This window comes from Calliopsis andreniformis, chromosome 1, assembly GCF_051401765.1.
Source record: "Calliopsis andreniformis isolate RMS-2024a chromosome 1, iyCalAndr_principal, whole genome shotgun sequence".
NCBI lineage: Eukaryota > Metazoa > Arthropoda > Insecta > Hymenoptera > Andrenidae > Calliopsis > Calliopsis andreniformis.
Window position 1 is genome coordinate 1,770,437 of NC_135062.1, and position 27,070 is coordinate 1,797,506.

The 27,070-nt window shown below is 34.1% G+C and overlaps 2 protein-coding genes across 3 annotated transcripts in view; one reads left to right on the plus strand and one right to left on the minus strand.

Moving 5' to 3' along the window:
* Positions 1 to 1,949: 1,949 nt before the first annotated feature.
* LOC143180473 (uncharacterized) lies at positions 1,950 to 16,579 on the plus strand. Its single transcript, XM_076380219.1, has 11 exons — positions 1,950 to 2,024; positions 2,477 to 2,933; positions 3,248 to 3,423; positions 3,490 to 3,555; positions 12,837 to 13,557; positions 13,614 to 13,765; positions 13,831 to 14,410; positions 14,517 to 14,633; positions 14,856 to 15,222; positions 15,284 to 15,627; positions 15,714 to 16,579. Exons 1-11 carry the CDS (start codon positions 1,950 to 1,952, stop codon positions 16,577 to 16,579), a joined length of 3,921 nt encoding a protein of 1,306 aa, XP_076236334.1.
* The window catches only part of Msps (msps cytoskeleton-associated protein 5), a 54,834-nt gene continuing 32,936 nt past the window's right edge, over positions 5,173 to 27,070 (minus strand). For both annotated transcript variants that reach the window (XM_076377337.1, XM_076377327.1), the window contains 9 exons: positions 24,227 to 24,395; positions 23,938 to 24,096; positions 23,669 to 23,856; positions 23,435 to 23,594; positions 23,175 to 23,348; positions 22,947 to 23,096; positions 22,684 to 22,858; positions 22,481 to 22,621; positions 5,173 to 5,588 (listed from right to left, as the gene is read on the minus strand). In XM_076377337.1, coding sequence (XP_076233452.1) covers positions 22,503 to 22,621; positions 22,684 to 22,858; positions 22,947 to 23,096; positions 23,175 to 23,348; positions 23,435 to 23,594; positions 23,669 to 23,856; positions 23,938 to 24,096; positions 24,227 to 24,395 — 1,294 coding nt within the window. In that variant the 3' untranslated portion in view covers positions 5,173 to 5,588; positions 22,481 to 22,502. The remainder of the gene's footprint in view (positions 5,589 to 22,480; positions 22,622 to 22,683; positions 22,859 to 22,946; positions 23,097 to 23,174; positions 23,349 to 23,434; positions 23,595 to 23,668; positions 23,857 to 23,937; positions 24,097 to 24,226; positions 24,396 to 27,070) is intronic.

Consider the following 27,070-nt stretch of genomic DNA (forward strand, 5'->3'; position numbering starts at 1 on the left):
CGTACGATTTGTCTCAAGAATTTCTAGAAACCGAATATGTCTATACCTGGCAAACAAAGAAATTGTAAATAATTTAATCGTTAACAAAACAAACATAATTATTGGTAACACTACACTCGAAATCCGTCCCTTATTAACAAGATTCAAAAGGATTATACTGTCTAATGTCTGCCCTATAATTCCTCATAACGTTTTGGAAAATTAATTTGAGAAACTGAATATAAGATTGGGATCCGAAATAACCTTTCTGAGAGCAGGTGTGTCAGAACCTGGCTTCACCCATATACTAAGTTTTCGGCGACAAGTCTATATTCACCCCGAGGATTTAGAGAAAATTCCAGCTTCAATTAAAATAAATTTTGAAGACAGTAACTATTGAATTTATCCTTCATCTGGAGTAATGTCGTGCTTCCTCTGTAAACAACAAGGTCACGTACCTAAAAGTTGCCAAGAAACCGATACAAATACATTACCAAATGAAAATCAATCAATAATCAACACGTCATCAAAACAAAACAACATCAATGAAGATTTTCCTGTAATCACACCGTTACAAAAGACTTTCCATTCTCCACAAATGGTTCCTCTACAAAAACTATCAAAACGTCCTCTATCAGTATCCTCAAACAATTCAACGGTACATAATGACAAAACAGAATATCCCTCGAACAGCGATGAAAACGTCTTAAATAAATTAACTGCAATAGAGACACAGAAGACTGAAGAAAAAGCAAAAAAAAAAAAAATGAAAACCGCCAAAACTGATCCTGAAGAAGAAGATTTCGTACTAGAAATACAGCTCCTACCAATCAAAGAAATTCTGTCTAATCCAGACAACTCTTACCCCCTAAATTATTTATAATTCAAAAGTTTACTAGAAAAAACGAAAAGCAACCCTAACATTTTAGAAATCACATCAGAATATACGACAGATTTTGAGTCCTTAATTGCTATTAAGGCAATTTTAAAACATTCTTAACATGCTTAATTTTAAAACATTCTAGTGAGTAACGAAACAATTATGAGCTATATCCTGCAATGGAATATCAACGGCTCTCGACCTCAAAAAGAAAACCTCCATATTCTAATTAACAAATATAGTCCAGACGTGATATGTCTGCAAGAAACCAATTTCACAAATACTTACTATGCATATTTAAAATGTTATTCCCAAGTCTTCAAGCATAGAGAAAATCCAGACCATACTAGCGGAGGTATAGCTATCTACACAAAAAGGAATTACAAAACAACCGAAATTATATTAAACACATCACTGGAATGTGTCGAAACCTCTGTTCTCTTTGCTGATGGACCAATTACCATCTGTAATATGTACCTCCCCCACAGTCGCTCTCTATCCCATTATGAAATAACAAACCTAATCAATCAACTGCCAAAACCTTTCATAGTAATAGGTGACTTTAATAGCCACAGCTATACTTGGGGATCGTATAAATTAGATGACAGAGGAAAAATAATAGTATAAATTATAAGTGATTTAAATCTAATACTACTAAATAACAATCAACCAACGCATTTCAATAATCCCTACAGCAAATTCATTTCAATTGACCTCTTAATAGCTAGCCATTCAATAGCTCATACTATAAACTGAACAACTACTCAAGATTTATATGGAAGTGATCACTACCCTATACTTTTACAACATAACCTAAATCCAAACCAAAACAACAATAAATATAAACCAAAATGGAAATTTAACAAAGGTGATTTCACAAAATATCAAGAAATAATATCCAACAAAATTGATGATCTTAAACTACGATCAGAACAAACAGAAACGAACATTCATGGAAAAGTAGAAGCTCTGATTAACATAATACTTGATGCTGCTAAAAATTCGATCCCTAGGTCATCAGGTAAACCACATAAAAAAAGATTGCCATAGTGGAACAAAGAATGCAGCGAAGTAACTAAAACATATAAACATGCCTTCTATAGATATAAACGGCACCCAACCTACGATAATTTATGTGATTTTAAACGCTCCAGAGATTATTCACGTAAAATACTAAAGCAACAAAAAAAAATCTTGGGAAAGATACATCTCATCCATGAACTCATCCAAAAAAGTGTACAAATCCCATAATATATCAACAATTGTTCAACAGTATTAAAGATAAATATTCCAACCATACAAGAATTTTTACAGACGGGTCATGTACTAATGAAGGAAAAGAATGCGCCATAACTATCTCAGATACTAAAAGACTATACAGACTACACGACTGCTCTTCTATCTTCTTTTGTGAAGCTTTTACCATAAAACAAGCCCTGGAAGTAATCAAATCATCTCATAACTCCAAATTTGTCCTATTTACGGATTCAATGAGTGTTGTAGAAAATCTCAACAACCTTAAACCATATTCAGTACAAGATCCAATAATTGAATCCATAATAAACCTAAACTATGAAATTTCCGTTATTTCCGAATAAAGAAGTTGTTTGTGCATAGATCCCATCACATGTTGGAATAAGCGAAAACGACCACGTAGATGAAGCTGCTAAAGAAGCTACGAAATGTCTCTACTACAACCTACCATGCACCCATAACGACTTAAAGAGATACCTACATAAAAGGAACAAGGAATATTGGAACAACAAATGGATCCAATCGAGTCCAGCAAAAATCACCGAAATTAGGAAACATATATTTGAAAACCCTCAACCCCACCTCAAAAGTAGAAGATATCAAGTAATCCTCACCCGTTTACGTATAGACCACTGTAGATTGACCCACGAACACCTGATGACAAAAAACCAACCCGAGATATGTTCGCACTGTAATATTCCCATCACGGTGAAACACCTTTTGATTGACTGCCCTTCGTACCAATCAAGCCGAGTTAAATTTAATATTCCTGACAACCTAAAACAAGCATTATGCGACGAACAAAAAGCAAACGACACAAGTAATTTCATAACCGATATAAATTTAAGAAATAAAATATGATCGTTATAAACTACAAAAATTCACATACAGAATTAATTTTAGAATTAAGTAAGTATAAACAAACAATGTATACTTCCCAATTTATGTAATTATAGTAAGATAAGATACAGATAGAATTAAGTAGAAATACGCTAACAATGTAAACTCATAGAAATCATAGTGGTCGCTAATAATAACCTATGATGTTGATGTGACCTAAAATAAATAAATTATAAAAAGAAAACATTTACATTATTCGTATAACGTGACGTACTTCGAATAATGTTTGTGTAGCGACACCATTGAATTCCTTGGACTCTTCCGTTGAAAATCATGTAAAATGCCAAAGAAATCGCATAATTATTAAAGAAGCTATAGAATCATTAATTGTCCTTTACTTCATTAATTATGATCCAATTATGTCGAATTTTAGATTATTTTCACCAGGAGAACGCAAAGAATCGATTGGTGTAACGTTGGTCAAAATCTGATGAAAAATTTTGTATGGTCTGCTATTTTTCCCTTATCCCAAGCAGTTTCTTGGGAGTCCCGAATGTCGAGCCCTGAAACCCTTAGAAAAACGATCAAGCGAGAAATCAGAGGTATAGAAAACGCATACCCACCCCGCTTAGAGCGAACTGTCCGGACCTGGACAGTTCAGGTTATGCAGGACTTACTGTATTTCCTAAACGTTTGAATTTTATATTTTTCTGAAAATGCGAAGTACTGCTGAATTTCGGGTTTTGAAATAATTCAATACTTTTTAAAATCGAATAGAAGTTTATTCAAGAAAGTACAGGTTACAACGTCGTTCGGCAATCTGTTCGACAAATTTTCTCGACGCCTAACTTTATAGATTTTAAAAGTTTAGAGAAAGGTTAACCGGGCAAGGTTCATAGTCAGTGACTAAGGTTACAAGGGCACAAAGTATCTGACAGTAAATAACATTATTACTAACCTTTACAAGAAATAGAGCCAAACGGAATATGCAAAATATTAGGATAATTAGGTGATTGTCGTTAAGTACAGAACATTATTTATTGTTAGTTAAATATGAAATTTTCAAATGGGGAACCAGCTTCTCGACGTGTTCACAGATAAAGAAGTCGTCTTTGTATATTGTAACACAAAAATGATTAATTGACAGTTTATAAGATACTGTGTTCCATGTTCCGAGATGATCCCCGGGACGGTACAAGGACAAGAGAGGTTTCTCGGTCTACATTGTGGTGTGGCTACCGTGAAAAATCGTATGCGAGAGCCGAAAGTATACGTGAGACTGGCGTGCCCTCTTCCACTCTGACCAATTAAATCTGTATTCTTTTCGGGGATCATCTCTTGAGCGGAACACAAGTACTAGCGTTTGCCCGCGGCTTTGTTTGCATGAATATCGTAAATTGACTGAAACTCTGTTTAATGTTTTTAAAATAGCACAGATTTAGTAAAGGTATATTTAAAATTTTCACCAATGTGAAATTTATTCAAACATTTATCTTACGAACTAATATGAGAGCACATTTAGGTCAATCTGTAGTACATCAAAATATACTACATTTTTTGTTTTGTTGCCCTGTTGTATCAACATGTATTGATTTTCAGAGTTTTCAGCTTAGATAAATCAATATACAGTTAATCGTGAGAAAAACGTAGCGAATCGGCTGCCATGCAACGCGTGACGCCTATATCAGTGCTGGACACAAGATATTTGCTTTTTCATCTGCATGTATCACTATTCCTCTCTTAATAGAGTGTAATACAATATAAGATATAGCCTGTGTTGCTCGAAAAGGAATCACTTTTTAAACAGTGGAAGAATTTTCCAAATTAGTTTACTAGTTTCAGAGTTTAGTCTCAAAAACCAAAGCAACTTTACCCACTTTATATGAAATGGTAAATGAAAACACCAATAGGTATTACTGCAAGTCACTTTATTGAATATTTCAATATTATAATATATACACATTCTATTTACACTACTTAAGATTTTCCAGAAATGTTTAAAGATGTTAATGTGAATGATTATTACTATCGTTATACATTCTTTATATAATACTATTTTATCTAGAAAAAGATAAATATATTAATTAAATCTACATTTATGTACTAGGGTTATAAGTACGAAGAAACATGCTATATATACTATAGTAAATATTAATTAATTAAATATGAAAGTAATTGCTCTTTTAATAAATATAGAATCCACAAAAAATGAATTTAAATAATATGTTAAAGGGCGGATAATTTATTTTGAAAATGATAACGAAATATAAGTCGAATGTAAAATTCAAAGAGAGTAAAGACTAATATCAATCTGAAGAGAGCATAATATTTAGTTTCAATTAGCCTGCATCATTTGCGAATAACGTTTCAAATATAAATATACCATAACATACTCTTAAGTTACATGGTTTACAATCGTAACACAATCGTTGTGAATAAGCAATAACGGTAATGTAATTTTTACGGATCTACCAGGGAATTAAATATAGACGCTACAGTTAATGTTGCACTGATAGTATAACATTACATACATTTAAGACGGTTAATACTCCTCACGAATGTATTCGCTACTCATTTAATATTGTGTTGTATGCGTTATCTGTCCATTATCCAGTTGTTTATAAGCACTGCAATCCTGCAAAATATACTTACATAATTCATCAGTCTTTTTCTATAATTTTAGATATGAAATATCCAGACTTAATAAATTCTTTTGCAAACAATAATAAAATAGACAATAATTAAACAATAAATAGACAATTTATAATAGTGGTAACTTTTTGAATTGTCTTACAATTAGACTATAAAGTACTGTGCTCCGCTCAAGAGATGATCCCCGAAGGAATGCAGGTCTAATTGATCAGAGTGGAAAAGGACACGACCAGTCTCACATGTACAGGGTGTCACAAAATTATATGTCACGACCACCACAGCGTGATTCTACACTTACGATTTGGTGGAAATTGACATAAAAAACTCCTCGCAAAATTGACCTTGACCTTGAAAAATCAAGATCAAAGAAACAAAATTTTTTTTGTTTAATCGTGTTCTACTGGTCATACGGACCAACTTTGTGAAAGAAACCATGGGTCGCATCTCAACCGTTCTCTTAAAAAATGATGTTGCATTTCTTATAATGTTTGCCGCTTCTTTGTGCATAATGTTCTTTTATTTTGTAGTTAGGGAAATAGGAGTATCATGATTCTGAAAATTTCATATCCAACGAGACAGTTTACTAATGATACCCGCCGAATGTTGTCATGCGAAATATTTTGATTGATTACGACAAAATGAGTGTTTGAACACGGGGAAGCATTTCGTTATATATCCCGAGCTAACACATAATTCACCGCTGTTTTGTCAATAGTACGCTATTTACTTATATATGGGTACTGGATGTAAAAATTTTACAAATAAGGAAGCTGCAAAAATTATAAGAAATGCAACATCATTTTTTAAGAGATCGGTTGAGATGCGACCCATGGTTTCTTTCACAAAGTTGGTCCTCATGACCAGTAGAACACGATTAAACAAAAAAAATTTTGTTTCTTTGATCTTGATTTTTTAAGGTCAAGGTCAATTTGGCGGGGCGTTTTTTATGTAAATTTCCACCAAATCATAGGTGTAGAATCACGCTATGGTGGTCGTGACATATAATTTTATGATACCCTGTACTTTTCGCTCTCGCATAAAATTTGACGCAGCAACCACACACACACAATGTAAGCCGAGAGATTCTTCTTGCCCCTGTAGCGTCCCGGGGATCATCTTGTGAGCGAAATACAGTACGATTCATGATAGAGCTGTTGATCTTATTCTAGTGGTTGAGATATCCAAGCACCCAGGTACTTGTAAGATACTTGAAAACAAAAAAGGCATCTCTCAAGTAGTAAAATGTTTCAGATAAACTTTAAAAAAATATTATGTAATATCTAATATTTATATCTCTGTTTCGAAATATGTCAACTAGAATCTAAACACTATTGAAATATGTCATTATTACTTTCAATAAGATATACAGTATTCTCGCGATAGCGGTACCAACTCAGGAACTGGTCCGGTCCCACTATCGAGTAGGTAGTACGAATTTTGACATCAGATTGTTTCGGAATAAGGGTCGATGGTTTGCTTTTCTTGCAGAAAGGGACAGTGACTGAAAGAGAGAGAGGGACTGAGAGTCGAGGTTCCAAAGAAGCTTAAATGCTTACATATTGGCGAGACAACACAAACGTAACGTCATTAAAAAGTATAAACATCAATCAATCATTTTTGGTGTTTTGTGAATAAAAGTTTCATCGTCATATTGCAGAGAATTTTCTGATGAAAATAATATGATTTTGAAATTGTATTTACCGGTTGAATGAATGTTAACATTTCTTTTATTACATACATATCGTTCTTTATAATTTACAAATATTCCAAATTATGTTGTGCTTGATTTCATTTTCGCTTACTGTAATATCTGAGCTAAAGAACCTATAAGTGATAGCGGAGACGAGAAGCAAAACGGTCCAAAGTGTACAAAATCGTTTTATGAAACCCGTAACGTATAGGACAAACGTTTTCGCATATTTGATTTCCTTATATATTGTACTCACATTGATAAATTCATTCCTTGTGTTCGAAGAATGCTCTCGTACATTAATAAGTAAATATGATCGAAATTATATTGTGCTTGGTACCATTTTAATCAGAAAAATCTCACTGATCAGTTGGTGAAATTTTCATTGATAAAAAACTAAAAATAAAGAAATTTTAATAGTATATTAGTATTGTCTCACCTATACAGAACCCAGATACACGAGTACAGGCAAACCGAAACCAAAATCCTACCCGATTTAAGGGGTCCCCCTGCTAGGAGTGAGGATAGACTCGGTACCACTAATGCATAGTTCCAGAGGCCTGCTATCGAGAGAATACTGTATAGTAGTGTAACATATAACTGCACCCACTACGGGACCCGTTTGGTGCAGATCTGTGTTACATGCACACTAATTTCGTATTCAGTCCCTTGGCCTGCCAAGGGTTCCTATGCGCGAGAAAAGGGAGATCTCTGAAACAAAGATAGCACTAGACCTTAGCAAACTAAAATATACAATTCTACATTTCTTATAATGCCAGGCTGTGAAAGCCTCAAATCTACATTTCTTATCATGTTTCGACGCAAGCAACTATCAATCGATTTCTTAGTTTTTCCGATGAAAATGATACCAAATACAACAAAGTTTAGGTGATTTATAAAAAAATTACATACAAAAAACGATTTGCACAATTTTAATCCGATTTACATCGATTTAGTCCGATTTACATAGAATTCGGTATCATTTTAATCGGCAGAACATAAGAAATTCATCTGTATCGCTCTTGTAATGATAGCACGCATAATAAAAAAGTTGATATTTTGCAGCAAAGCTACAAACTTTCAATTATTGGGCCATAAACCAACACACGTTCGATGCCAATAGGTGAGGGACACCAAAGAGGCCTCCCTTGAGACTGCGCTGTTATTAGCGAAAATATTCATTGTTACTTATTGAAAATCTCCAATTTTGGTTAAGTTTTTTTAAAAGTAGTACGAATGAATTCTCTATATTCTGCCGATAAAAATGATACCAAATACGACATAATTCAGATGATTCTCTATCACCTGCATCATATCGTTGAATACCCGGGTGCAATTAGGCGTTACAGACGATACCTATGGTCTAGCTAACACCCAGTCCAATCTTTGGCTTTTATGACTGCATTGTTCCTTGAATTTCGGGCCTTTACTGGGATAGCTTCCGAAGGGATGTTTCGATGCAGATAACTGTTACGATTTGGGAACAGTTATGTGTTACACTACTGTTACACTTCTGTTTACACATGTATAACGCCCCACGACCTACTCTTTACCTTCACCTTAAAAAGGTGAAATGTATATTTACTACACTCTGTATAGTCATTGCTAGACATAATTATATACAATATACTGTGGGTCAAATAAGTTTCTGTACAGTGCGATCTAAACGCTTTGAACTGTATGATTTTAAAATAATAATGAGTAAAGGCTACGAATTTCTATTAATGTGTTTTCATCTGTATTTAGTTAAGATAGTATGGAAAACTGTTATGATTTTGTTAATAACTAGCTCATAAATGTACCTTGAAGATTAAGACTGTAAAGTTGGGATCAAAAATAAAAAAAAATGGAACATCGTATCGAATACTGAAGACGTGAGCAACACTATGTCAGTATTGCCTTCCTAAGCAAAGGAAGCAAAACTAGAACACATTAAACGTTAATTTAACTTTAAAAATGGAAGTACCCATTCTTATACACGAATTATAATATAATAGTGCAGTTGAGGACGGGAGGCAAATCACTGCGAGAAATTTTTAGAACAGTAAACAAATCACACTCTACCATCCAGTATATCATAAAGAAATACCAGGAAACAAAAGCTTTTATTAATCGAAGACGTATCGGTCGCCCACCAGAACTGGAAGCTTTGCATAAACGCACACTTTTAAGAACTATTAGGATCGAACCAAAGATGAGTGCTTCAAAATTGGCAAGTATGATTGAAACCAATTATGATCAAAGTCGTGCTCGAAACTGTCCGAACGATCATTGGAAAAGGAGGCTATAATAGCCGTATAACCAGAAAAACACCTTCATCAGTAAAGTCAATAAAAGAAAACGCATGAATTTTGCAAGAAGTCACGTAGGGGAGCCAATAAATTTCTGAAACTCAGTATTATTTACTGAAGAATGCAAATTTAATGTATTTGGTTCGAATGGGCAGGTCACAGTATGAAAAGAACCGAATATTTAAATGCGAATTAAAAATATGTGTTCAACTTTAAAGCATGATGGTGGTAATGTTCTCCAATTTATTGATTGTACCACTGACTTAATACCGGTATAATTTTGATACCAATATTATACCAGAAAAGGTATACCGAAATCGATTATTACTGAAATCGATATTTCAGTAATAACTGCCTATTAAGAGAAAACGCCCTAGTACTTTCGTTCTTCGTTATCTTAATAGAAGCGCGACTCCGAGCAGCTGGGTAGCAATCACGACGCTGTACAGACCGTGAGAATATGGAATTTATATGGAAATTTCTAACGAACCCCCACTCATTTTTCGACTTATATAAACCCAGAGATTTTAGCCCTAACGGGTTCAGAACAATACCGTCACGCTGATAGTCAAGTTCGTCAGAGTTGGTTGCTATTCAGTTAGATCGGGCTAAAGTTCCCTTTCGAGTCTACGTTTAACCTCATAGAATCCACGAGTCGGCATAAATTCTATCTGGCAATTCCTACGACCACTCTGTAAGTCCCCGCATCGCCAGTGCGTTAACACCATGCATTAAAATCATACACTTTACGCGACAACACTACACTGTACATTTGTACGTAAAGACTGATTTTAGAATATATTCTACTATTTATAGTAATTTGCTTAGATTACTATCAATCCTGTAATTACCTTAAGCGATCCCATTCGAAGTTGACAGATCCACCACGATACAACATAGCCGCTCAAGTTGTATCAATTAATAATTTAAAAGGTTACGAGGCTTACTAACATTTCCTGCTGCTCTCTGATTTTACATCAGATTCGTCCACATACCCCTACATCCAAAGAAAACTGTATTCAACCTAGTGGCTTCTTGATTTATTCGAGTTCGTCCACGAAAGCTAACCTATCCTGCAGCTAACTGATTTTATATTAGTTTCGTCTGCTCCCTACAGCTACCTGTAACACCAGGTTCGTCTGTACATTATCCAACTTCCTTACAAGACCCTGATTTCGCATCAGGCTCGTCTGTTTGAATTCGCCAACCTCCTTAACAGCACCTCAATTTAATTTAAGTTCGTTTGTAAAACTGATCCTAGTGACTCCCTGATTTCGCATCAGGTACGTTCACAAAACTTACACTCCTGCAGCTCACCGATCACAGATCAGTTTCATCCGCAAGCACATCCATCCTCAGAGGCTCACTGATTTTACATCAGGTTCGTCCTCGCCTACAATAATCCCAACGGCTAATTGATTTCGCATCAGTTTCGTCCGTTGTACTAACTAATACATCAACCACTATATTCTTTGGAAATATTCCTATTAGGGCTCGAGATTTCAAGTGAACCAAGTGAAATACCCGAGTATCCGGGTACCTGTGAAATACCCGGGTATACCAAAATTACCCGTATTACCCAGGTATCTCACGAGTACCCGAAGCATGAGATAGATAAGAATCTCGTGCCGAATTAAGCCGAGTTGAGCAAAATTGAGCCGATTGCTTTGCGGTAGTTTTAGAGACTCAGTCACAATGTTAATACTCTTCACATTTATGTTTAATTCCTCATACAGTAGTTAAAATCAAAGTGAATATAAATGTTGAGTTGACAATAAAAATATTGTTTAGTTATTTTCTGTTATTTTCAAAGCAGATGACATTTCATTAATTCTCACCTTACAGCTTTCATTAAGACACTATCTAACTCAACGTGTATGCAAAAATAGATAAATTGTCATTCGATCATAAATCAAATGCGATAAAAAATATTCAACAAAACTAATTCTTGCATTGTACGTGATATGTTTCAATTTATGTATCCATTTACATACATGTACACAATCTATATTTTAAACATTTCTGTTTTGATATAAAAATACTAATAAATTTTAATTTTCAGGTGATAAGCAACAGCGCTTGTCATTTATAATATTCTCAGCTGTGGAAAAACAACGCTCCGAACTAGCAGATGTAGCTGGAATACTTAAATAAGCTTTTGCTAGATTTGATAATTTTTTATATTTAAATATATTACATTTCCACCAGAAAAGAGGGTTTAAATTATGATATATTGGTTTTTACTTCAAAACGAAGATTCAATTCTAGTTCATTCGAATTCGGCACAATTCGGCTCAGTTCGGCTCAGTTCGATTCACTTCGGTTCATTCCCATTCGATTCGGTTCAACTCAGCTTAATTCGGTACAACAGTCTTGTCTGCTTCGTGTGTCGGGTACCCATGAGATACCCAGGTAGTATGGGTAATTTTGATACATCCGGGTATCACGGGTAATTGTATTTCGCGCCTCTTCCTCGAGATCACTCGTAGTAGCCCCCTTCCTACGCAGACTAGCGCCACAGGTTTAAAGTTGCAGGTCTTTTGTTTTCCCTAGTCTGGTCATCTCCGGGGATATCCCGTTTCCGCGTCATTCCTTTTTTCTGTGCGGACGGTGCCACACACAATTATTTTCGTCGATTAAAAAGTTATAATTATGAGTCGAAAAAGAAGTCGGAGATATGATTCAGATGAAGATAATGACATTAAAAGACGGTTAAAACGGTTGGAGTCAATGTTAAGAAAGAAAATTAAGAAAAGACGTTACACACATCATAGTAAGTAAGGTTAAAATTTTCATGAGAGAAATTAAAACATTCTTTTTGCATCCGTGGGACACGAGTCCCCAACGTCACCTTTTAGATTCGATCTAAAAGGCTCGGACACGAGTCCTCGGGCGTGTGACCGTGTAGGCGTGTATTTTACACTTTATACGTATGGGACACGAGTCCCCGCGTTTACCTTACGTCACCTTTTAGGTTAGACCTACAAGTCTCGGACACGAGTCCTCGAGTGTGTGACCTTGAAGGAATATATTTTACATTTTATACGTATAGGACACGAGTCCCTTATTTTTTACCCTACGTCACCTTTTAGGTTAGACCTAAAAGGCTCGGACACGAGTCCTCGAGCGCGTGACCTAGTAGGAAGATATTTCATATCCTCTACGTATCGGACACGAGTCCTATCAATTAATCAACTACCATTAATAACATAAGAAGTTATAAAACTAATTTAAGCTAATTCTTACTAAGTATGGCGTTAATTTAGGTTATTCGTCATCGGAATCAGAAAAATCACCCTCGTTATGCGACAGTCCTCGATCTGTAGAGGATGGAGAGACGTCAGAAGGCTCTATAGATATTCAACCCAATTCAAATACGAATATAGAAAATATCCAGGAGAAAGAGGAGGCGACAACATCGGATGCATTGCCGCAAAATATTTTGGACGCATTGGGTAAACGTTTGGAACCAGATAGGCCTTTGGGACCTTCCATCCACAAAGATATATCAATACGATGGATCGAAATTACTACAAAAGATCTACCAAGAGAAGAACAGGAAATGCTGGTTAAGAAATACCCTATTCCGGAGAATTGTAAGGAGATTAATGCACCGATTTTAAATCCGGAAATAAAGGCATCATTGCCGGAAGGAGCGATTAATAGAGATACTCGCATGGTTGCAAAACAGACAAAATTATCATCCTGTTTGGCAGCCTTGGGTGCAGGAATATCAGGATTATTAAATTCAGGGGGGTCAGACCATCTACCAATGCTAGAAACATTATGTGATGTTGGTAGACTACTGGTAGATCTTCAACGTGAGGAATCCCTAACGAGAAAATCACTAATTCTACCAAACATAAATATCAGCATAAGAGAAGCTCTAAAGGCTACTACCATAAATGAGTATCTTTTTGGGCAAGAATTAGAAGGTCACATTAAAACGGCAAAGTCGTTAGAACGTACCAGTAAAGATCTAAAACAACCTTCAAACCCCTCATCAAGATTTCCAAAAAACGGGAAGGGCCCGACCCGTCCTTCAACACCGAGAATTCAACTCAGAACGACGGGCGAGCACAAGAAACGCTTCAGCCACCGGCCGATGGCATGTCACAAACCGAGCACGAGTTCAGCTTCGGGACGAGAGCAGAGGACAGCGAGGAGACGCTAGAGACTGTAAGTCAACCAGCAGGGAGACTAAAATATTTTTCAACAATTGGCAAAAGATTACAAACGATAAGGTAGTTTTGCAATGGATTTTAGGATATAAAATCCCGTTCGCAAGTCGACCATGGCAAAACATAATCTCGAAAGAACCACTATGGTCTAATAGGGAACTGGTACAAGTTTCAGAGTGTCTAAATCTATTACTTTTAAAGGGAGTAGTTGGAAGGTGTAAACCGTTGGTAAATCAATTCATTTCAGGGATTTTCCTTATCTCAAAACCAGACGGTTCCAGTCGATTAATTTTGAATCTCAAACAAGTAAATAAATTCATAAAAACTAGTCACTTTAAACTGGAAGATCTGAGAACATCTAGTGATCTAATGTTTCAAAACTGTTTTATGGCCACTTTAGACTTAAAAGAAGCATACTATCTAATACCAATAGCCGAGTCTAGTAAGAAATTCCTAAGGTTTAACTTCCAAGGAAAACTGTTTGAATTTAACTGTCTCCCCTTTGGTTTAAATACAGCACCGTACGTTTTCACAAAACTAATGAGACCAGTTATATCCTATTTAAGAAAACAGGACATAACTTCGGTCATTTATTTGGACGATATTTTGTTAGTAGGAGACTTATGTCAATGGTGTAAAATTCGTAAATGAAACTTATTCGTTGCTGCAATACTTGGGCTTTATTGTAAATGCTAACAAAAGCCAATTAAAGCCGGCAAAAATCTGTACATTCCTTGGATTTATATTAGACTCGGAGAGAATGACAATACGCCTCCCCCAAGATAAAGAAAATTCTTTATTAGAATACACAGATAAATTCATTAATAAAGAAGAGTGTAAGATTCGCGAATTAGCTTCGCTTATAGGTACACTAGGAGCTAGTTGTCAAGCTTTAAGATATGGCTGAGTGTATCTAAAGGATTTAGAGAGAGATAAATTTTTGGCATTACAGAGTGATAATAACAATTTTGAAACACAAATGAAAATCTCAAAAGAAGCAAAAGAAGATTTAAGGTGGTGGAACGCCAATATCAGAAAAGCTTCTAATCCGATTAACAATTTCAAGTTTGAAATCGAAATTTTTTCAGATGCATCTTTATCAGGTTGGGGGGCGTACTGTAATAATAAAACCGCTCATGGGTTTTGGCAGAAGGAAGAACGAAATCAACACATAAACTATCTAGAGTTACTTGCGGCTTTCTTCAGTCTGAAGTGTTTTGCTACAGATCTCAAAGATTGTAATATTTTGCTAAAAATTGACAACACGACAGCAATTTCATATATAAACCGCATGGGAGGAATACAGTTTAAGGTGCTTAGCAAACTATCTAAAGAAATTTGGAAATGTTGCGAGTCTCGCAATATTTGGATCTTTGCATCTTATGTACGTTCAAGAGAAAACGTAATCGCGGATATCGAATCGAGAAGACTGGAACCCGAAACAGAATTCGAATTGTCTGACAACGCATTTCATAAAATAAATATTTGAAATTCCTGAAATTGACTTATTTGCTAGTCGTTCAAATACGAAATGCCACAAATATGTATCATGGCGAAAAGATCCGGAATCAATCGCAATAGATGCATTTACTATAGAATGGTTGCCTTGGTTCTTTTATGCATTCCCGCCGTTTGCGATAATTTTAAAAGTTCTTAGAAAAATTAGATCGGAAGGTGCCAGAGGAATAATTGTTGTACCTTACTGGCCATCACAAGTGTGGTTCCCGTTATGTATGGCCATGTTCGAATCAAAACCGATCATTTTAAGTCCGAATTTTAATTTACTGCGTTCCAGAAATAGAGAACCTCATCCATTATGGCCTCAACTTTCCCTGGTGACAGGAATATCATCAAACAAGCGTTCGAAATGAAGGGAATGCCTATAGACTCAATGGAAGTAGCTATAGCTTCAATCAAAAAATCATAACTCCGTCAATATGTGACAGCGCTAAAGAAGTGGTGGAACTTTTGTAACGAACAGGCAGAAAATATGTTCACACTTAATATTCCTAATATTCTTAGATTTCTAACAGTCGAGTATAACAACGGAGCTACTTACGGAACGATTAATAGCTATAGGTCGGCGTTAGCCTTATTACAAGGCCCGGAGGTTGGTCAAAACCCTTGTATTAAACGATTTTGTAAAGGAGTCGCAAACGTACGTCCTCCAAGACCTAAATATAATGATATTTGGGAGCCCAAGGCGGTATTAGATTTTCTTGATCAGTGGCAGGAGGATGACAAATTGACACTAGAAGACCTATCTAAGAAATTAGTAACACTTCTTGCTTTAATAACAGGCCAACGAATGCAGACATTATCGTTGATAAATGTAATGGATATAAATAAGTTAGACAATCGCATAGAAATTAAGATACCAGCTAGTGTTAAGACCTCAGGGCCGCAGAGGAAACAGCCGACCCTTGTCTTACCGTATTACACTTTAAATAAGAAATTATGCGCGGCCTCTGCCTTGGAGACGTATTTGGAACGAACTCAACAACTGCGAAAAGATATAACATACCTTTTTATCTCATACAAGAAACCATTTAAAGCAGTTTCGTCCCAGTCTCTCAGTCGATGGATTAAAAATATTCTGGAAAAGAGCGGCATAAATACAAACGTCTTCACAGCGTATAGTACACGCCATGCAGCTACGTCGGCGGCAAACAGAAGCGGAATAAACATTGATTTGATAAGAAAAACTGCGGGTTGGACAGCAAAATCAAAAGCGTTCGCAAACTTTTATAATCTTAAAATAACAGATGATAATACTGTATTTGCAAACTCAGTATTAAAAAGACAAAAATAATTGAAAGATGCCATAATCTCTTTAAACATCTACGAGTAATCTCGAGGAAGAGGCGCGAAATACAATTGAATGATTAAACGAACTTACCTGTAAGTGAAGTTCTATCATAATTGTATGCAGCGCCTCTTCCGAAGAGATCAGTCCCACCCTAGGCCCATATTCATAATACATGAACCCATTAATTATGGCACAACTTTGAAGAAATGACGCGGAAACGGGATATCCCCGGAGATGACCAGACTAGGGAAAACAAAAGACCAACAACTTTAAACCTGTGGCGCTAGTCTGCGTAGGAAGGGGGCTACTACGAGTAATCTCTTCCGAAGAGGCGCTACATACAATTATGATAGAACTTCACTTACAGGTAAGTTCGTTTAATCATTCAATTTTAATATACCCCTGTATCTCAGCCGAGTACCCGGGTACCCGAGTGTCTCACAATCAATAGCTCTAATTCCTATCCTCGACGGTCTCTCGTGCTGCTCGCCTCCCGTCTCATAACACCGGTATAGAATCGAAACCAATATAATGCCAAGAACCGAAATAAATACCGGTATAATTCCGATATTTCATGCAAGTTTTCACGCTCTCGAGTTCGACACGGAAGTCGTGGACCGATTTTCATTTGTTTACATTCTTTGTATGCATATGCGTACCTTTGTCGCTATCTACTGTTTCGTTCTAGTCTAGTCAAGTTCCTATAACGTTACAATCTATTTTTTTTCTTTAAATTAAATTGTCCTTATCATGTCGTTTAGCTACCAAATGACATCAAAAATAGAAAATCAGAAAAATGGACTGATCAAGTTCTTCCCCTGGAGACTTCATGTAAAAGCATAAATTAAACTAATTCAACGTTATATTTCATTTTTCTTTTCATTGACGGGCCCCGGAAATTTCACTGTCAAGGCTCCTTACCTCACTAAATCTGACAGTATCATGAGTAGAAAAGACATAGACTACGATACTATAAGAATATTATTAGACTAGAATGAGATAGCAGACAGCGATAAAAGGCATGTACATATTACATCTTAGACTTAGACCATAGTGCGTGTATACAGAGTGTAACAAAAATGTTGTAGTTCCTTGAAGGGGGTAATTCAGGGGGAGATTTGAAACAACGTTTTCCTTAGCAAAAATGTTAGATGAGGCTTCGTTAACGAGTTATTAATGAAAAACACCAGTCAATGAGGGCGCGAGTTTGTCGCCCGAGCGACCACGGTAGCGTTGACTACGTGCTAGGCGCTACGGTTGTACTCCGAACAAGAAAGTCGGCATGTATCGAAGGAAATAGTATTAAATTAGTATGAAAACTGAAAGTGACGTAACAAATAATACCGAGTCCTTTTTTTGTTTATCACTTGAATGTGATAATGTGAGTAAAATAATTACTTGAATTAACAACGTTAATTCTCTAATTATTCTCCAATTCTCCGTTCATTTTTTTGTTGCATTGCTTTTTCGTTTATACGTTATGCGAATAGGAAATTTACGTATTTCTTGTCCTCTCACATCAAGTAATTAATATTCTTGATTCTTTTTAAACAAAAAAGCTATGTATTCGTGTTGTTACGTTGCACGTAGTTTTCCTCGATTTTAATTAATTATTCACTTCAAGTGATAAACAAAAAAAGGACTCGATATTATTTGTTATATTGTTTTCAGTTTTCATATTAATGCCGATTTTCTTGTTCGGAGTACAACCGTAGCGCCTAGCACGTACCCAACGCTACCGCGGCCGCTCGGACGGCAAACTCGTGCTCTCATTGGTCGGTATTTTTCGTTAATAACTCGTTAACGAAGCCTCATCTAACATTTTCGATAAGGAAAAAGTTATTTCAAATATTCCCCTGAATTACCCTTTTCAAGGAACTACAACGTTTTTGTTACACCCTGTAGAAAATTTAGGAGCTCACAGAAAAATTAGTAGCTTCTATGCAAAAACGTATGAGGAAGATTCTGAAAGCAAAAGAAGGTCCCTAGGTCATTTATTGTGATTAAAATATAAAATTCAGAAAATTTAAAAGAAATATATGTATGTATATGGAAACTTTTCTTCAGTTTATATTTACATGCTATTTTTGTGTTGATTATTTATTATGGATACATAATGTTTGATATATTAATATCCAGGATGTAACTTTGGAAGTTACTGGAACAAATTTTTTTTAAATTCTGTTACACGTTAAATCAGAGTATAATGAACTACCGAAAATAAAGTATACGGAAACTTATTTGGCCCACTGTGTATTATTTTTGGTTATTTAATTTCATTTTCTGTTGCTCAAATTAATAATACGCTTCATGCGAAATATATGTTTTCATACTTTAATAATAAGATTAATATATTTTAATTTAATTATATACATGTACTTCGCATTATTCTCCAAGTGATTGTGGGTAAGGATAAGAAATACTTATAAGTTGATCATGAGAGTTGGTTATGTTAAAAGCAAAGAAAGCTAGTACAGAAAAAAATGGTTAAAAAAGGTAGATGAACTGTTAAGTAAAAGTAAAATCAATTTAGAATTGTGTAATATATAAGAGAATTTGAAAGGAACATAGAAAGAAAGCTAGGGGAAGAACCGGGGAGCTACATTGAGGTAGAAGATAATCAGAGATTCCAAAGAGAATACATGTGTAATAATACAGAGACACGAGGATCACGTGCAATTATGACCGTAGTTTTAATGACAAAATCACAAAACTTGTGTTATAGTATTCAGCAAACTATACTCACAAGGGAACATCGCGATGTATGAATCTCCGATTTTGATGAAAGTTGGCAGGATTATAGCCAAAAATATTCGACACGTATGTTTTTATCAGCTCTAATTTATGTTAAGAGAATGAAAACCACCTCCAAATGTGGGAGGGTGGAAAACATATTTCGCTTAATGTCTCGAAAACTGTTACGTCTAGCAAAAGTGCTATGAATGGGACGATTGCGTATTGTTGTGAGCACCGGGTACATCTCCATGGCCTGCTACGCTCGCAACGAAGAATAGGAGGACGTTCGAGGAACAATTGTCAGACAGAATTCTGACAGCTGTCAGGAAGTGAACACAACGAGTTAAAATACGAATCGTTTACCTTATATCTAAGATTAGTAATACTGCGAATAGTGATAATATTTGTAAATAAACAGACTGTGATACAGTGTAAAATTAATTACAATGCCGCGACGCGTTCGAGATTACAGTGCGCGCGGGGAGCCGCCGGCGGCTCCCCAAAAACGCAACTGTATTCTTGAGCAACAAATCCACTTATGTAAGCAGTTTTTGAAAATATCAATTTGTGTAAAAAATATATTAAAAAATAGTATATTTTCGTTGTTTTCACTGACTGAGTGTTGATCGATCGTTTCACAAATTTATATACGAATACTATGAACCATATTTATGTGCTACATTTTCATCTATGCAAAGGTCACTGACACTGAACCTGTCGTACTGTTTGCAAAGAGCGCGAAACGTTGCAATTATTCATTAACGATGTTATTATTTATACATTTAGTAAACAATAAACAACATGTATCCTAATATAACGATGAAAACATTATAAGAATATATATTTTTCTTAAGGCCATTCGTTTCAGGGCCCAATTTCGCATGAAATGTAGTCTAACTAAGAATGTTATTATTTCGTTTATAATGTAAAAATTCAAAATTCTATTTTATTCGTATTTTGTGTTTTGGTTCATAATATTCGCACATAAATTTGTGAAACGATTGATCAACACTCAGTCAATGAAAATAGCGAAAATATACTATATTTTAATATATTTTTTAAACAAAATCATATTTTCAAAAAATGCTTACATAGGTGGATATATCGTTCAAAAATACGCAATCGCCACATTCACACCATTTTGTTACACGCAACAGTCTTCGAGATATTAAGCGAAATATATTTTCCACCCCACTTTGTGTCGAATATTTTTGGCTATTCTATAATCCTGCCAACTTTCATAAAAATCGGAGATTTACAACTCGTGATGTTCCTTTATTAGTAATTACGGTTAAACAAATAATAAAATATTTTAATTATACATTCTAAATATATTTCAATAATAATAATATTTCAATTCGAATTCGACTTTATCCAACCTATTACAACCCACTACTTGCCTGATGTTATGGAACGATATTCTGTAAGTTTTTCTGGATCTTGGGTAGTTTCACAGATAGTGTTTATCATAGAAATTCTTTTCCTGTTAGTTAAGTTGCGGGTACTAGGATATCTCGAATACTGACACGTCCATGTAATGTTTTACAATGAATGTAGAACTTTCTTCAATACAAGAACGTTTTACATTCACACAAGACGCAAAGTAAATAGTCTAGCATTAACTCTTTTAGTGTTAAAATACCGATATATAGACGTTACAACGTACGTATTACTAAGTAGTTAGTTGTCACTAAAAGGATTAAAACTAAAATGAAGTATAAATTTAAGCGTATCTCTTTACTCTCTTGTGGCGTTTTATGAGTATACAGGGTGTTTCTGAACAGTACGAGATAGACTTATAGAGTGATTTGAGAGACCAAAATAAGACAAAAATCAAAAATAATTTTGATTATGTTCAACATTTATAATGACATCGCTTTCATTGGTAGTCTATTCGAGTAACTCCTATAATATTTATTCTGTTTGCTATACATAGTGACAATAAACAGATTCTTTATGATTACTTTAAAAAACGTGAAATAATAATGAAAGTTATAAGCTTCCATGATTGAAACTCAGCTGTTTTATAATATAATAATACAATCATTTATAACAAACATTAATTTCTATTTTTATAATATGTATTCAGGGGGGGGATATCAGTTTTTTCAGTTAATAAAGCTTTTTTGCGTCGGGGGGTTTTTAAATTTTGTTTACAGAAATCATTAAAGCTACGAATTTGAATGTCAAACATTGAAAAACTTTGAGAAGAAGAACTAAGAACTATTAAGAAAGAGAACTTTCAAGAACTTTGAAGTTTAGGAGAGCCTAAAAATTCAGTAAAGCTAAGTGCCTTTGGGGAAAAACCCAAGTATCTAACAACACCAGATCTTGTGGCGGGTCCTTCACGAATTTTTCAAGAAGTCCCAGTTAACTTTTCGACGGACTTTTGCATCGGACGTTCGTGCGAATATTCATAATACGTGCCGAGTTTTTTCACAAATTTTGTCTTTTTCTTGTGATATTCCCGTTATGTGTGCGGTTTTTCCTCCAAATTCTACGCCAAGACTTCTAGTAATGTGTGCAATCTTTTCGTGTGTGGTTTTGGACCATAAAATTGATCAGAGGAGGGTAGACACATTAACCCTTTCTACTCCGAAATTTCATAGGGCGTGTTTTGACTTGCCCTCTGGATTGGAAAGAGTAGGCAGGTTTAGTGTTATTCAACGATACCTTTGTATGATGTTTGCATGAAGGAGTAACCATATTAACCCTTTCTATCTCATAGTAAGTGTTTCGAGTTAGCCTAAGGATTTCAACAAATGGATAAATTTATTGTTATTTAATGATATTCATCAATTTTAACTGAATTTTAAATCCCGTAGCCTTATTGAGTATCGTAAAATTTCCGATCAGCTAGTCGACGGCGAGTGACCTCTGCCCTCCCTTACATCAGTGCGAACTGCTATTCGGGCAACCACTGCTCGATGCCTACGCGCGAACTCGTTTCTGGAGCTTCCCACCGGATTTTTAGAGGCTCATAACTAACAAATGAAGCCTCAAACGTACAATCGTTATTCTTACTTTTCGTCTTATTTTGGTCTCTAGAAGCACTTCTTAAATTTATCCCGTGCTGTTCAAAAACACCTTGTATAATGCACAATTGTACTAGATACCTCAAAATTACAGGTTAATTTTAATGTTAATACAATGGTGGCTTTTTCTTACCTAACATACTCTATATATCAGTTCATGTGGGACTTGGCTGACTGGTTGCTCTACTTTGTGTTTCATTCACTCGATGATTTTCAAATTTGTGTAACGTATTCATTAAGCCTTTTTCCTCGGAGCTAGTAGGTTCAACTGTTTCTGTAAGACATATTTTGTGTAAAATCGAGTAGAAAATTACTTCAATAATATCATTCATTTACCTGTTGAGTATTGATTACTAGTCTGAGATATAAGATTCTGATTTTTACGTGCTTGATCAATATCTCGCAGCCCTTGTTCTATAAAATTCTGAAAGAATTGATGAGATTTTACCAAAAAAGGTTGTACATCTGCCTCGGGATATTGCTGTTTGAAATCATATAACTGCATTAAACCCTGTGTAAAAAGAACGACATTAGTTTCCGTGGTATAAAAGTATAAAATAATACGATATTTGAAATAAATAAGTCGTTATCTCGCATACTTCTTGTGTATGTTCTTTAGAACCAATTTTTTTAAATATTTCAGACAACTGTTGGTGCGTAAATTTCGATAAATGTTCTTGACTTTTACTACTGTTGCTGGATTTTACCGATGTTCTTGGATTAGTAGCAATTTCGTCTGGCTTGAAAGTCTGTCAAATATTATTATAGTATCAGTTTACTTCAGATTCTTCAAAATAAATTCATACATTGTAATATACTAAACTCACCGCAATTAGTCTTGTCAAATAAGCATGTATTTCTGATTCATTTGTATTATTAATTCGTATTAAATGACTAAATATTGTACTTCCTTTCACGCGAGTCATACTGTGAAGAATTGTTTTAATTGTTCGCAGTGGCATATCAGATTTTCGTTTTTTCCACCATACAGTTGGATAATCCTACAAAATAGATGTAAATTTATAAATTCCGAATTTATTATAGAATACTGGTTCTAAGATACTGTTTATAACAGGGATAAACATACTTTAAGAAAACGATGTATTTCTAAAAGAATACTATCATAATCTAAATCTGCTGCCCAATTAGGAATCATCCTTACTATTTTCCACAGGCATTTCATGACTAATTCTTCATATTTAGAAGGAGCAGATTCAGCACATCCGTGGAGTAACTTTATTAAAGCACTAAAAATATAAGTAATATCGGATAATATAACTTTAATAATTCTACATTTTATTTGAAATGTCGCTAATTTTACCATATAATTGTAGTATGGTTCGAATTGTCTATTATTTTGCACATAATATTATTGATTACTCGACAGTATACATCTCCTTGACATACATGGTCTAATTTATTTCCAGCTAATAAACTAATCATTTGATCCACAAGTTCTTTTAAGTGTATCAACGGAACGTTTTTTCCAAGAATTCCAGTGTTGTAGAACTGTAAATGAATTTATAATGAATATAATTTATACAGCATTGTATTATAAACATTCTTCTATACTTTTATAAATGTTCTTACCGTTAAAATAACCATACATGTAGTTCTAAGAGCTTTATGCACCTCTCTTCCCCCTTGTTGCAACGGATACGTTTGTAAAAATTTCAATTGCATATTTATTGAACCAATAAATTTATCTTCCTTAGATTGTAAACTTAATACTTGATGAGACTTTATTAACTGTAAAATAATTTTAGGTAGATGAGTAAAAATAGATATTTTATAAATATTAGTATTTCGGTAATAAGACCACATGATAATTACAACAGGATTTTTGATTCTATCATAAATATATATTATGAATACGAACATTTTCTATACTGTTCATGGACTGTATTGCAACAGCCAAATCCAAACTAGCCATTGCCAGGATTTTGCGTTCGAGACTGTCTTCTTTACTGGCATTAGTTGAAGTTAATTGTTGCGTTGCTGATGCAGATCTTGATACTAATAATTTCGGAGCATAAAGTGAAATTACCCTGCAAAACGGAACATACAATTATTATTATAAAATTCATTAAAATTTTTGGCAATTTTATTTCCTTAATTAGTTGTTAAACCATTTTAACATCCATTCATAAGTATCAATGTTTAATATCTAACATCCATTTTATTGTAATTGGTTCTGACTCGTATAAAAATATTTCATTTTACCTACTTATCCAATTGCCGAGTAACTCTAGTAACCTACCTACTAAATACAGTGTTTCCTCGGTATAGGCTCATTACTTACTGGCGATTTTACAGCGTGAGTCACGTTTTTGAAGTTAATTTATACACACAAATCCACGCTTTGGTCTCATTACAAATTGTGAATGACAGTACACAAAAATACAGCTCTCCTACTCTAAATAATTTCATATTATAACAATTATAACAATGAGACTATAGTGAAGAAATACTGTATATAATCCTACATGGTCACAGGCTGAAGATGAACCATGAACACGTATGAAAATACTAGAGAAATTTTCTTTTAAGTTTATTTAAATACTATGCCATAAATGACAGGAACAAATAATGAAACTAAGGAAAATAACAAACTTCAAACTGTTTATTTGAATATAGCTATCGAAAAATAAAATATCCTCTTAATGTAGAAGATAAAATATTTATACAATTTAATTTATTTTAGTACAGGAATTTTGACAAATTAGCGAAAATGTTTCTGCCTGTTATTTACAAATTTTTGAAGGATCTAATAAATTTAGGAAATAATCCATAACCAGAAGTTCAAAAGAAAATATTTTTTAATTGTTGATTCTGATAATGCATATTCATCTCTCAGTAGAGTTTTGTCAAAATTTATTCAACCCTCGGATGGCCAACTATTTGAACTATTACACTATGAAGCTGACGCTAGGTCAAAATGAGCCAACGTTGACCAAGTGAGGGTTAATTATGTGCATTAAAAACGTGTAAATTTTTATTTCAAAATTCGAATAACAAATGAATTAAATTGTATTTTTCACAAATTTTCATCAATTTCCTATAATGTTTAAAGAAGTAACTTTAATACAACCTTTGTAGTAAATTGAAAATTGATGCTTATATTTATAAAATACAAATGATTATTTATCACTTCTTTAATCCTTTTTCTAAAAGAAGCGTAAGAAAGCCGAGTACTTTCCTCAGTGTTTTGAGGAAAAAAAAAAAAAAAAAAAAAATGAGTTATAAAATACAGCTATTTCATACATGGGTACAGCTCAGTTGTCGTTACGTAACATTAGTTATTAATTACGTGCATGCGTACAAAATTAATTTTTTCAAATGCATTTTTCTCTAAAAGGAAGCATGCAACACAATCTTGATGTTCTTGATATAAACTTATAATTAATATAAACTTAAAGACACTAACCACGAAACCACGTAAAATATCTGTTTGTTTATACCTATAATTGTTTGGTTTGTATAAAATATTAAAAGTGTCTACTTCTTCTGTAGTAACCTTGTTTTTATAACAATTGAATTTCTTTACAAAAAGGCCTACCAAGTATTTTTTAGTCATGTAAGCTACTAACTGTAGCATAAGCAATGATTTTTGTAAGTTAATTTCTTGTTACAAACATGAAGGCGTACTTCATGGAGTGAAATGCGATTTTCATGGAAGACGTGCAAGTAGCATCAAAAATATTTTTAACGGGAAACTCACTGTAGTGGCAGAAATAAGATTAAAAGTGATATTTTTTGGGACTACGATATTGACAATGTTTTGATAGAAGATTAAATTCTTGCGATTGACATTTTCCAATGATTTCAATGAATTTATTTGCCCTAATACCTTAAACTGATTTTTTCAAATGACTGATGCTTTGTGGGTGATTGGACTCTGTACAGTAGATTTTTCAAGCGACCGCATATACTTGGCCTGCTTTTGTTTATCGTTTTAAGGTTTTTGTGTTCAAGTGTCTGGCAAACGACACGAGCCACGCACGATCTTTTCAATTGACCAAATATTTTCACTTTTCGATTTGTTAATAGAAGGCAATGGCGGTTCAAAAGACCCGAGACCTCACAAATTTTTGGAGCCTCACTATAGTAAATAAATTATCTTATAATTGATAAATAAATTAGGATCAAGTATTTGAAAAGACATGTTTCACATTTATCGCGATAATAATGTGGCTATATAATTCACACTCTAGATGCGAAAAGTATTTTACTAATAGTATTTTGTTTAATTGACCGTTGCAAGTATGGAATTTCTAGTGAAATAATGCATACGTACATATTTTTCGGGACCCTATCTTACAAGTCCCTACTATTGATGAGACCTCCAAAGATTTTTATGAAAATTTGAAGTATGAATCTAGGAGTAATGACGTTTTGTGAATAATTTCTATGCATATTTTTTATGAATAATTAAAACATGTCTATCTACATATCTTTGTAAATTAATAATAGCATTCTGAATGAAGGCTGTTGTGTAGCTGCAGATGATGATTTCTTTCTAAGTAACAGATCCTGCGTTCAATATCCAGTATAAAAAAAACTTTTTTGTCTTCTTAAAATAAATAATTTGTATTTAACATTATTTCACAAATACTGTAGTTGTTTTGTACAAATTTTCATTCCTATATAGATATTTAAAAAATATATTTGAATTCTTCTCTAAAATAAGTACATATTATATAGATTTTATATATACATTTTA